Source organism: Haliotis asinina, chromosome 5, assembly GCF_037392515.1.
Source record: "Haliotis asinina isolate JCU_RB_2024 chromosome 5, JCU_Hal_asi_v2, whole genome shotgun sequence".
Classification (NCBI taxonomy): Eukaryota; Metazoa; Mollusca; class Gastropoda; order Lepetellida; family Haliotidae; genus Haliotis; species Haliotis asinina.
Window position 1 is genome coordinate 10,078,077 of NC_090284.1, and position 14,136 is coordinate 10,092,212.

Consider the following 14,136-nt stretch of genomic DNA (forward strand, 5'->3'; position numbering starts at 1 on the left):
ATGTCAGCTACTATTTGTCAGGTTCAGGTTTAGTTGGTTATATGCCCTATGACGAAGACGGAATACTGCTCCAGTTTCAAGAAAACACAGTGAGTGAATGTGGATTTAGTCAACAGTTTTACATGTATCATCACAGCATGGCATAATGATTCCTGAATCTTGCTGCTGGGCAGAGGCTCTGAACATTGCTAGTGGCTGTAGACACATTTCAGAGTGAGTGATAGTCTGTCGTACAGACCCTGAAGTAAATATATCCAAGAAAGCCCACGCAAGTCTAGAAAATGTGGTAAGTCTAGATTTCCTTAGCTTCTGAAATTGGAGGAAGTCTCAGGGCTCCATTTCATTATATTATTTTTTTTCACTAGGAACGTTTTTTTCAGTAAAATATGTTCATTTCAGAGACTAGTTTGTGTAAGTGAGTGAGTGAGTGAGTGTTTACAGCCACTTGGAAAAGTATTATATTCACCAAGATTGATCTAGTGTGGCATGTAGGACCATCGGGCCTATTTAATTCATTTGTGAAATAATGGATTGAAATCACTGTGTTAACAATAATATTTAAACATAAAAATCTAGAAACATAACATGTACAAACAATATATGTCTAGATTTTTGTTTTTAAAAATTATTGTGCAAAAAGAGATGTGAACCCCTGTGGCTTTGACTATTGCGGGCTAGTATCTCCGACTCTGACTCCCTCTCTAGTGAACTCTAGTCTAGTGAAGTGCCAGTACTTGGAAGTGGATTAGAGCAAATGTCAAAACTCAACACTGGTATACAAACTATTCATAGTGATGGGAGAATATGTATACAAAACTGAAAACGATCACGTGCAGACTATGACACATCGCTTACAATCTTCCATCTCAATGTGAGAAGTGTTTACATGAGAACAAACTGAATTATCTGTCTGAATATTTATGTGAATATGACATTTTTTGCTTAACAGAAACCTATCTGGATTCCAAGTTGATACTGATACGCTCAAATGGGTGAATATTCACGATCCTATACGGAAAGATAGAAATGCTTTCGGGGGTGGGGTTATGATGTATATTAATCACGCTCTCGGTTTTACGAGATTACGTCATCTTGAAAACAACTGTGACGAATCCATATGGGTCAAATTATTTATCCCACAAAAACCGCTAGTGTTATGTGTCACAGACCACAGCACCAAGATTTAGAATTTTGGAATCGGCTTGATAGTAGCATTGAGACGGCATTAGATATCTCGGATAAAGTTACCATTGTTGGCGATCTCAATGCAAACCTTTTGTCGAATAATAACACGTATCTGCACGATCTAATTACCAGGAAAAATCTCAAAAATCTTATCAAAGAGCCAACGAGAGTAACTAAAACAACGAGCACACTGCTTGATCCCATTATTATATCTGAAGATGTTGATGTTTTAGAGAGTGGTGTTATAGATTTCAGTCAAAGTATCAGTGATCACAAAGGTACATATATCACTGTTGATGCTCATGTAAATACCAAGTTAGCCTATAAGAGAAAAGTATTATGTTATGAAAGAGGTGACTATGAGCAACTCAATGCTATGATTAATGGGACAAATTGGAAATACATAATTAGTTGCTGCATGAATGTTAATGAAGCCTGTGAACAATTTTACAAACATCTCAACCGCTTTATTTCATTGTGCATTCCTTCCAAAACGGTCACCATTCGACCAACTGACAAATCCTGGTTTAATTCCGAAATTCGAAGGGAATGTAGAAAAAGAAATAGAATGAGAAAAAAGGCTAAGAAAACAAACCGTCCAGTAGATATCCTGGCTTACAAGAAACAAAGTAAATAATATGAAATGTTATGCAAAGGATTCATTTTATGTCAGTCTTACAAACGATTTTTTGCTTGATTTGTACTGCAGTAATAACAGTTCCTACTGGAAATTACTTCGGTTCTTGATTAAAGATTCAGGATCCGTCACTTGTATTCCGCCTTTGAAACAAAATGATGCAGATGAAAATCCAACTGTATTCACTGATATGCAGAAAGCAGAGAAACTTAATCAGTATTTTCAGTCTCTATCTAGTATTAACGAAGTAAACACTGAAATGCCAGTCTTCCACAAACGTACTGATTCTATTTTAGATTGTGTAACTATTTATGTAAATGAAGTGTCTGATATAATCCAATGTTTACATCTAAAAAAATCAGTCATAAGTTTCTTTAAAATGTAGCACATTCAATAAGTATCCCACTATGCATGCTATTCAATCAATCATTAAAGACTCGTATATAAATCAAGTATGTGGAAAGAATCACATGTAATGCCCTTATTTAAAAAGGGCGACCGCTCAATGGTCTCTAACTATCGACCTATATCCTTGATCAGTTGTGTGGGCAAGGTGTTTGAGAGAGTGATGTTCAAACACCTGTACAACTATTTTCATGTAAATCAATTATTGTATAAGTACCAAACAGGATTTCAGTCTGGTCATTCAACTGTCCATCAATTAATTGAAATTTATGACCAAATATCTGTGGCCTTAGATGATAAAAAACACTATTGTATGTTTTTTTGTGATGTCTCTAAAGCTTTTGATCGTGCGTGGCATGAAGGTTTATTGTTGAAATTAGAAAAGTACGGAATTCATGGTTCATTGTTAAATTGGCTAGCTGATTACAAAAGTAATCGTTCACAAAGCGTCTTTATAAATGGAGTCCCATCCAAGCCGAGATATTTACAAGCTGGTGCCCCACAAGGGTCAGTCCTCGGTCCTTTCTTATTTCTTGTTTATGTCAATGACATTGCTGATGACTTAGACTGCTTGACACGATTATTTGCTGATGATTCGTCGCTAGGCTTATCTTCTCATGATCATCTATTCATTGAAAGAGAACTGAATTCAAACTTGGAAAGACTGCGGGCTTGGTCAAAGCGGTGGCTTATAACATATAATCCTGATAAAACTGAGGCAATTATTTTCACCTTACATAAGAATATTGAGGCACTCAATCTCTACTTTAACGGGGTTCGGGTCAAAACCGTTGAAAATCATAAACATTTGGGATTAACGTTTTCAAAAGATTGTAAATGGTCTGACCACATTGATAATATTGTAAAGACAACTTCAACAATGATTTCTTCTCTACGTAAACTCAAATTATTATTACCGCGCTGTGTATTGAATAAAATTTATGTAATGCTCATAAGACCCCAATTCGAATATGCGTGTGAGGTATGGGATGGGTGTGCTCAATACCAAGCAAATAGATTAGAACAACTGCAATTAGAAGCAGCAAGAATTGTAACAGGTTTACCCAAATATAAACATCTTGAACATCTGTATTATGAAACTGGTTGGGAATCTTTAGCAGAGCGTAGGAGAAAGCGAAAACTTTGTCTTTTCTACAAAATACAGCATAATATGGCACCATAGTACCTTAATGATCTTGTTCCTGGGAAGGTAGCGTCAAAAAGTAGCTATAATCTTCGTAACTCTGACGATATCTCGCTTCCCTTCTCCCGTTTGAAGTTTTCTTATAATTCGTATTTTCCATCCACAATTAGAATCCACAATTAGAACTTCCAGTTGAAGTTAGAAAAAGCGTGTCACTGAATTCTTTTAAATCAAATATTGTTGTAACACAAAACACAGCTCCCAAATACTTTGATTTTGGACCGAGTACCACTAATATCACCCTTACAAAACTACGTTACAAGTGTAGTCAACTAAATTACGATCTATTCCGTGCTGGCATAATAGATAACCCTAAATGTTCTTGTGGATATATTTGTGAAAACTCTTATCATTACCTATTTGACTGTCAACTATATACTCAACAGAGATCTGCCATGATGGCTAATTTACGCAGTGTTACCAATGTTACTATAAACTCTGATTTACTGTTACGTGGCAATGCAGATCTGACTGATCATGCAAATCAAAACATATTTAAAATTGTTCAAACATACATTTGTCAATCAAAAAGATTTTCTTAATTATTGCAATTGCCCCAATCTTTCTCATCTTTCTGTTCTTGTCTGTCCATCTTGTATAATGAACGTAAATAATATTATGTAAATACTACGGAGAAGGTGTTCTAAGTTGTATAACTTGTACCCAATCCTTTTCTCACGAATAAAATATGTTTAAAACTAAAACTGAAAACGATTGTCAATCAACGAACTAACAATACAGACAATTTCAGTACATTGTCAACCTAACAGCTTCAAAATCAAATCTCAAAGAAGCATGAAAGTGTTATCATTTACTAAGAATGTTATCACTGACTAAGAAGTATGTGACGTTTTAGCTTCTTTGGTCCTTACTGAGGCGATGTCCACGGCTCATAACACCAGGTTTATAGGCAAATGTGTGTTTTTATTATCTTTTTCATTTGCATATGAGAAGCTGGTGATAACAATAAAGCTAATATGCTTTTGGATGGCAACTTTCATTCTTTTGTGATAGTTTCGGTATAGAACCTTACACTTTTACCAATGGTTAGACAAGTATCCTGTTTCTATCAGTATTCTTTGATCTAGATGTCCGACCATTTTAGAAGATGTCTGAGGTTTTACGTTTGCTGGAAGGTGGCTACCCTGTAATTGCGGAGAAGAAAGATGAACCCCCCCACCCCCACAACCAATGATAGGTTTGGTTGCTGGTATCTGGGCAGTGTATTTTCCATTTCAAGCTCGGCAACGACAGTAGTAAAGGCAACGAGCCATGTCTTTTACGATGTGCTGTTTTTGCCAAGGAAGGGCATTCACTGACAAGATGAACAATCTCTGTAAATTCATTGCACAATCATATTTAGGCGATTTCGAGTGGGAGGTGACTGGTCTTGGGCAGCAAAATGAAAGCCCCAAGTTTCACGTTTAAAACCAGCCGACTTCATCCAGGCGAAGAGTTGTTCGGATTACTGTTCTGTTCCACACATTGCATGTACACACGATGCAATGGCTTCTCAGAAAGTTTCATCACAAAAACGACTCTGGCCAGACTCGACGTGACAAGGAGAGGAGAACCTGTTTTTTCAAACTGACATCTTCTTTGGCAAGTATCTCGATGTCATCCGCGTAAGGGAGACGAGTGTCAGAGTAACTATCATTCGTGTCCATCACTACCTAAAATACCGGTAAATACATTATGGGCGCCTAATGGTGTTTCTTTTACTTTTTAAAGTAACAAATCAATGCATGACTTATCGAAATTGAAATCGGCACCGACGTTACCATGTTACAAGTGTGACTTAAAGCAAACAAAACCGGACCACCCTTCAAAGTGTCCTTCTCTGGCCTCCCAAATCGCCTAATCTGAGCCCGGTCGAACATCTATCGGACGAAACGCGTTCGGAAACGTCACCATCGTCCCCAGACAGTAGGAGAAATTGCCACAGCGTTGCAGAAGGAATGACGGAGGAAGAATTCCCCATGCAAAGATATCACGACTTGTGCAATCCCTTGCAAGGCGGAGCCAATCAGTGACAGGGTAAAGCGTGGTGTCATCGGGTACCGACCTGAACGCCCCCTTGTGTCCACACATTAGACAAACGCATAGTCTCTGAATATATAAAACATTTATAAAAACCAAACGCCTTTTAAATTGAAAAGGGGGGCCATGGAGACCAGAGATTCAGAACCTGTGGAATTCTAGCCTTGCTTCATGTAGGGCTTTAGCATTGCCTAAAATAATGGGAAAATGATGTGGTTCAGGGAATGTGAGACAGGCTATCCACACGTGCAGTGAGCTAACACACGTAAGTATGTTCACCCGTATGGCCAGTTTCCTTCATGATAAAGGATACAGGTTACGGTTTCACAACTTCTTCACTCAGGCAAGACCTGCTGGAGTGTCCCTGATTCTATATAGCGAGATAAATATTGTTGTTGAAAAGTATTTGCCACCCTTCTTGAGTTAGATTTAAAAGTAAAAGGTGCAATTATACTTTGTACATCCCATTCATTTTTTATTCGGGTAGAATAGGTCTTCAGCAAACCATGCTTGCCATAAAGGGCGACTGTGCTTGTCGTAGGAGACGACTAACTGGATCGGGTGGTCAGGCCCACTGCCTTGGTTGACACATGTCATCGGTTTCCAATTGTGCAGATTGATGATCATGCTGTTGATCACTGGATTGTCTGGTCCAGACTTCATTATATACAGACCGCCGCCATATAGCTGGAATATTGCTAAGTGCGTCGTAAAACTAAACTCACTCACTCACTCACTCAGTCACTCACTAACTCATTTTTCATTCTGTTTACATCATACTCAACCACGAATGTTTTGCAAACAAATATTGGAAAGTGTTTCGTTTTTTTCTGTAAATGTTCATTACCTCCTTCCTGTTATCCTTATCAGCTATTCCCATGTCATTCTTAGTTTTCTAACATTGCCCATAATCGCTACAGGCAAAGTTTCTGACATGTCTGATGAGAACAGAATACTAGTATTGCAGTTGGCGGTACGCTGCTGATACAACTTTAGGTAGGTGTGGGAATATATATACATATGAGATACATGTAAATCGGCTGTAAATTCTACTAGAGATCGGAATAAGCGTATAAAACATGTACAAGAAAAAACGACGAGGTTGTGTTACCGTGTCAACAAAACCCAGTTAATATCAAACTACTTAATTAGTTAATAGTGGACCCGTGAAGGTCCCGGGGTAGAATAGGCCTTCAGCAACCCATGCTTGCCATAAAAAGTGACTATGCATGTCGTAAGAGGCGACTAACGGGATCGGGTGGTCAGGCTCACTGACTAGGTTGACACATGTCACCGGTTAACAATTGTGCAGATCGATGCTCATGTTGTTGGTCACTGGATTGTCTGGTCCAGGCTCGATTATTTACAGACCACCGCCATTAAGCTGGCATTATAGCTGAATGCGGCGTAAAACTAAACTCACTCACTGCCTCATTTAATAGTGCTAAAACAGAATAAAGTCATGCCCAACATCTAGCATTGGAGAATACACAACTTTATGGATTATCAACTTCTCTATATTTTAACAATTGCGACTTTTCTCTATACGTTCTTATACTGTTTTCTGTGTGTTAATCGTCTGCATGATAAAGAATCTACATTGTAACACAATATAGAGTTTGAAAATGAAACTGAAGTGATAATAAGAAATGTAAATATATGGCATACTGCTCTACTTAGTCAATATCCATGCTTGACCCTCTGGTTTGGGTCATGTGACATATTTATGATCTCGGCCACAATGGTGGAACATATTAGTATCGTCCCTGCTAGCAAGGTGTTGGAAGTTTTAAAGTATGAAGACCTCATAGATATAGTTGAAGCTTCTTTCAAAAAGTTTTCTTCACGTCCAGAGTCGGGAGTCTGCCAGCCGACGAGGAGTACCATTTTAGTCCCACCGAAAAAAGGGTACGTTCGCTCTGATTACTTCCTACTGTAGTGTACATGTGAGGTGCGCGGGGCGTGGACTAGTGAGGCTGGAAAGCCATACATTTGTATGCGTTAGAGAATTTTCTGAGGCATTTGTAAACGATGACGGTGGGTTACTAAATGAAAACTTGTGAATCTCAACAAAACAAAAGCATACATTGATGAAAGCAAGTATAGTTCATTCAACCATTCCCAAATCTAATACTTCTAAGGGACCGTTCACAATTTATTGCTTACAAGTGTGTGTGTGTGTGTGTGTGTGTGTGTGTGTGTGTGTGAGAGAGAGAGAGAGAGAGAGAGAGGGAGGGGGGGAGAGGGGGGTGCGGGGTGCGGGGTGCGGGGTGCGGGGTGCGGGGAGAGAGATGGCTAATGTGATGAAAATGCTTAAATTAGAACTTGAAATGAAAACTTTAAAAGTTGACAGTAAAAGAATAAGTTTACCTGAAATAATATTTCCAATATTATATTTCAGGTTAATTCTACCAGAGACCATATAAATAGATTATTTTTCACTCCCACATGTTGATACATTTTCTGTATAAATTAATGTCCATGCTTTTAATTATGAACATGAAATTTGCTATTTATTACAACAGATATTTTGGAATTATGCCTGGCTATAGTCAACAGGATGAAGCTATGGCAGTCAAGCTGATCACCTACTTTCCCATGAATACAGATGTTCGGACATTTCATGGTTGTATACTGATGTTTGATGCCAACACTGGAATACCAAAAACTGTAGGTTGTACATCATGATGAATGTGTTAGAAAACCATGTAACTGACAGTAAATGTGACGTCTGCTAGATGCTTAGCAGAGTTATGTCCCTTAGATGAATCAACTGTGGCTTGGATCATTGGGCCACACATCCAAATATTTGAAATTTTCAAAAGTTAAAAAAATTGGACACCTGTGTAATCGGTTGACCAGATATAGCTTTAATGTTAAAATACAGTTGCAGTAGCCTTACTTCAAAGCAATACTGAATGTGCTAAGCTAAGGGATGTATAGTTCTTCTATCATTTAAGAGGCAAGTCTTGATAAGCTGTCAGTACATGTTGATAATAAATTGCTTGCAGACTTTTACTTTACTGTTTATGTTTTGAAGATAATGGACGGGGAGCTGATCACCACCATGCGGACAGGAGCAGCATCGGCTGTGGCTACCAAGGTATGTTTTAATTCAGAGCTTGATTTGAAAATTATATTATGTTTACATCCTCATAAAAAACTGAAATTTCTTTTGCTAGTGGACTGATCACCTTCATGGTTTTGTTTTTGACTATTTTAGAAAATATTTAAATATCAATACTAAAAGTAATTCTTACAGCTTTTTTTGACACTTTGAAATTTTGACTACATATATTGAGATAAGTAAAGTGTCTGTGGCAATGTATTTAAAAATTGTATGCTTACTACTCATTATCTTGTCTGCAGCATTTGTAACTACTGTACTGTCCTTCGTCTGACATACAGTGATAATATGTTAATACTGGAGAACTTGTGTTCCGGTAGCTATCCTTGGTCTAACCTACAGTGATGATACTGTAATACTGGTGGGAGTTTGTGTTGCAGTACCTGTCTCCTCCAAACTCCACAACTCTCGCTATCCTTGGTGCAGGCGTCCAGGCCAGGTCACACTTCCACGCCCTTGCTCAAGTCAGAAAATTCAGCAAGGTAAACATGCTCACATTTCTCGTTTCGGTATTTATTCCAGGATTTCATCAGGAAAGTATACAAAGTTAGGTTGAACATGATGACATGCAATATCTGCTTCACTGGATAAAACAATGGTTTTTTTCAATCATTAAAAAGTACTCATCTGTAGCATACACTGTAGTTATATACTTATTGTTCCCCTATCAGAAATTCAAGTTCTGACTGAGCTTGTCTTATCTTGTTCACATCCTTAATAAATCAGAACTCTCCTGTCAAACAAAGAAATCTCTATCTGTAGTATGTAACTGATAAAATCATATTAAAGTCCATGTTTAAGGCCTGAGGTCTGATTAAGCCAAACAACTTTCCTGATAGTCATTTATTGATCAATTCCTTGTGCTTAAATCAACTCAAGGACCCTCAGTTGCCACTGTATGGATTTAGTGCTGCGGAAGCTAGACTTGACCTAGTTTACAGTATCATTGGTATCACCTTGATCCATGACAAAAGGCAGAAACCTTTCCCTTTGGGGGTAGTAATAAATATTAGCTGTACATCATGATGAAGTTGTATAATATTACTTATCACTGTTGTTGATTAACAATGCACCACTGCGATACTAGACAATATATCCTTTGATTTGGTGTTTAATTGTTGGGATTACAGGGAGTGAAAAAAATAGATAATTTTCCTTATGTCTGTCATATACCATTTTCTTATTATAATGCTTACTTGCTTCAAAACATTTTTGATACAAAGCCTTGTAGGATCGGTTGTATGGCAAATAACGTATGTAGTAATATCTGTGTATTGCGTACTATAAGGTACAATATCACACATTTTCTACAATACTTTGGCCTATATTATACATATGAACATCTTATTTATTATAATATATGTGTTATAATATATGTATTATACATATTGGGGCATATCAGAAGTGTTATGTGTCTTACTCCACTTGGTGTGATGCTGCCAGTGTCAGTCTCTTGTTTGACAACTCACTCGCTCCCTTTCTCTCTCTCCCTTTATCCCTACCTCACTCATTCACTCACTCGCTCACTAGATGAGACTGTGGAACTGGCGAAGGGAACGTGCAGACATTCTGGCTGCTGAAATCGGAGGCATGGTTTGTGAGACTGTTGAGGAGGCAGTTCGTGATGCCGATGTTATCGTCACAGTTACCCTGTCACATACACCAGTCCTGAAGAAAGATTGGGTTAAACATGGGGCCCACATCAATGGTAGGAGAACTGTGTTGTATACTGGTAGACATATTACATCATTTCATTTTGAAGATTGCTTTAGTTAAATATATATTCTACATGCTCTAGATTTATTAAAGGAAATATATCGTAAAACCTATTGCAGTACAGGCTTGCCTTTCATAGGCATACTTCAAGGGTTGTGAGACCAAATACTTTACTTTAATCCATGTTGTGGGTGATGATGTGAATGTTGTTGGTGATGATGTGAATGTTGTTGGTGATGATGTGAATGTTGTGAGTGATGAGGTGAATGTTATAGGTGATGAGGTGAATGTTGCTGGTGATGAGATGAATGTTGTGGGTGATGATGTGAATGTTGTTGGTGATGATGATTTGAATGTTGTGGGTGATTATGTGAATGTTGTGGGTGATTATGTGAATGTTGTGGGTGATGTGAATGTTGTGGGTGATGATGTGAATGTAGTTGGTGATGAGATGAATGTTGTGGGTGATGAGGTGAATGTTGTTGGTGATGATGATTTGAATGTTGTGGGTGATTATGTGAATGTTGTGGGTGATGATGTGAATGTTGTGGGTGATGATGTGAATGTTGTGAGTGATGAGTTGAATGCTGTTGGTGATGATGTGAATGTTGTGGGTGAGGATATGAATGTTGTTGGTGATGAGGTGAATGTTGCTGGTGATATGAATGTTGTGGGTGATGATGTGAATGTTGATGATGATGTGAATGTTGTGGGTGATGATGTGAATGTTGTTGGTGATGATGATGTGAATGTTGTTGGTGATGATGTGAATGTTGTGAGTGATGAGGTGAATGTTGTGGGTGATTATGTGAATGTTGTGGGTGATGTGAATGTTGTGGGTGATTATGTGAATGTTGGTGATGATGATGTGAATGTTGTGGGTGATGATGTGAATGTAGTTGGTGATGATTTGAATGTTGTGGGTGATTATGTGAATGTTGTGGGTGATGTGAATGTTGTGGGTGATTATGTGAATGTTGGTGATGATGATGTGAATGTTGTGGGTGATGATGTGAATGTTGTTGGTGATGATGTGAATGTTGTGAGTGATGAGGTGAATGTTGTGACGATGTGAATGTTGTTGGTGATGGTGATGTGAATGTTGTGGGTGATGAGGTGAATGTTGTGGGTGATGATGTGAATGTTGTGAGTGATGAGTTGAATGCTGTTGGTGATGATGTGAATGTTGTGGGTGAGGATATGAATGTTGTTGGTGATGAGGTGAATGTTGCTGGTGATATGAATGTTGTGGGTGATGATGTGAATGTTGGTGATGATGATGTGAATGTTGTGGGTGATGATGTGAATGTTGTGGGTGATGTGAATGTTGTGGGTGATGATGTGAATATTGTTGGTGATGTTATGAATGTTGTTGGGGATGCTGTTACAGCTGTGGGTGCCTGCCGAGCAGATCGCCAGGAGCTAGAGTCTGACCTGATGCACCACAGTGTTGTATACACTGACAGCTACGAGGGGGGCTACAAGGAAAGTGGCGACATTATCCTGTCAAAGGTAATTTGTATGGTAGTGGCAGAACTTGTTTAGTGTTAAGGGTACAATACAAGGAACATGTTCAGTGAATTTATGTGATAGTATTATTATGTAATGCCCTCCACCACTGTTTCTTGTTCACAGGTGGAGATCTATGCAGAACTAGGGGAGGTAATCCTTGGGAAGAAGGAAGCTCACGTGGACAAGACAACTGTCTTTAAATCTCTTGGTGAGTAGAAATTCTCATGTAAATGATATGCCCCATGTGCTTAGTTTATGGACCATTCATAATATTTATGGCATGTGTGTGTGCGTGCGTGCGTGCATGTATGCATACGTGCATGTGTATGTGTGTTCAAAACTGATGACTCTCTTTGGATTAAGAACATATTGTACATCCAGATTATTTGACATTCTCGGCAGTCAAAGTACAATACCTGCCACTGTACTTCAGGTCTCGGCATTCAAGATGTTGTCTCAGCCAAACTGGTGATGGATAAAATAGAGGAACAGTCAACTTAAGCCTGGATAAAACAAGGAACTTGTTTCACACACATATCTGAGGGATTTGACTGAAGATAGTTGTAGCACTTGATAATTTTATAACACAGAGTCCTGTGATCTGTTTTGCTGAGTGGTTTAATGGATGTGACAATCTTACCTCCTGTATATGTTTGGTAACACCACCCTTGGATCTTCTCTCACTGTGGCCTGATGTATATCACAATCTTACCTCCTGTATATGTTTCGTAACACCATCTTTGGATCTTCTCTCACAGTGGTCTGTTGCAACATTCTTATCTCCTGTATACTGCTTCATAACACATCTCAAAACAGTTTCTCATAGTGGTCTAAGGGCAACAAGAATCTTACGCTAACTTGCTCTTCAAAAACAGGACAGCATAGTCTCACCTTTATATTATTGCCATTGTATTTGTACTTGACAGACTTGTTTTAAACTTTGTAATTAATTTGTCTTATGGGTCTTTGGCATATATACTGAGCAAAAAGTCTGTTTGTATGCCATTGCATTTGAACTGTCCTTGATTGTGTACAACCATTCTGTTTTGTGCTGAGTCATTCCTTTACAGGAATTTTTATAGAATGGTAAATCTAGTTAATATTATTTTAAATACAATTGTTAATTGAATAACTTTGGTTTGTTGTTTGTTGTTTTCATTCCATATTCTTTACATCCAGATCTTGGGTTTTGGAATTTGTTTAAGCTGGAAATTGACAAGATGTTGTCAGTGTCTGTATCCTTTTTACCGTTAACCCCAGACTGGTATATATCAAACATCGATGTCAGGATGATATCACTGTCAGTATCTGAATTACTGTTAACCCCTGACTGGTGTATATCAAACCTCTGTGTCAAGATGTTGTCAGTGTCAGTATTTTTATTACCATTAATTCCTGACTGGTGTATATCAAACATCTATGTCAAGATGTCAGTGTCAGTATTTCAAAATTGCTGTTAACCCATGACTAGTGTTTATCAAATATCTGTATCAAGATGTTTAGGATATTTTCAAACTTTGTACATACACATGAACTGTTATGCATTTTGGGGAAGTTATGTTTCACACATGTTAAACTGTATCAGTCAAATATACATAGGAAATAAACTGTATTTTTCTGTGGGATGGATCAGTTTGTAACAACCGTCAATGAAGTAAGTGGCCCCATAAGAAGCTGGATTACAATAGGCCCTACCTCTCCAGTACTGGTGGGAAGAAGTGACCATTTAAGTCTCAGAAAACTTGGTGGTTTGCGTGTCATGATTCTGATATCACCTGCTGGTTCATCTAACTGGACTCTGACAAAGTGAAAACAGCTGAAACACTGCTGCAGCAACACATAACAGCAAGTGAATGTGACCTTAGTTGTGAATGTTACAGTTCATATACAGTCACTAATGTTACTGGCATTACCATTTATGAGGGTCACATGACGGCTAGCAGTGATTGGGAACAAAATACTCCATCCTTGAGGGTTTAGGGTAAGATTATCGACCCAGGGCCCCATTTCAAAAAGCTGTCACTGAGCTACGACTGTTGTATCTCCAATACTGTAACAGACTTATGGTAGTCATAGTGCTATGATAGCTTTCTGAAACAGATCCCAGAAACTGAAACATGTCTAATATGTGACCACAGATCTGGTGATGTTGCTTGTTCACATTAGTCACGACGTCATCATCCTCCAAGGGGTATTGATGATACTCAGACTATTTATGGCCCACCATCATAATGCTGAGTGTAGAGTTAAACAACAAACAATCAATCAAACAAACAAATAAACAAACACTAAGAGCCCTTGCAGTAAGTG

General features: G+C 38.2%; 1 protein-coding gene across 1 annotated transcript; it reads left to right on the plus strand.

Annotated features, from left to right (window-relative positions):
* Positions 1-7,200: 7,200 nt before the first annotated feature.
* On the plus strand, positions 7,201-13,445 carry LOC137284359 (ketimine reductase mu-crystallin-like). Its single transcript, XM_067816136.1, has 8 exons — positions 7,201-7,379; positions 7,997-8,141; positions 8,512-8,574; positions 8,979-9,080; positions 10,129-10,306; positions 11,705-11,826; positions 11,950-12,034; positions 12,260-13,445. Exons 1-8 carry the CDS (start codon positions 7,213-7,215, stop codon positions 12,325-12,327), a joined length of 930 nt encoding a protein of 309 aa, XP_067672237.1. The 5' UTR covers positions 7,201-7,212; the 3' UTR covers positions 12,328-13,445.
* Positions 13,446-14,136: the final 691 nt, after the last annotated feature.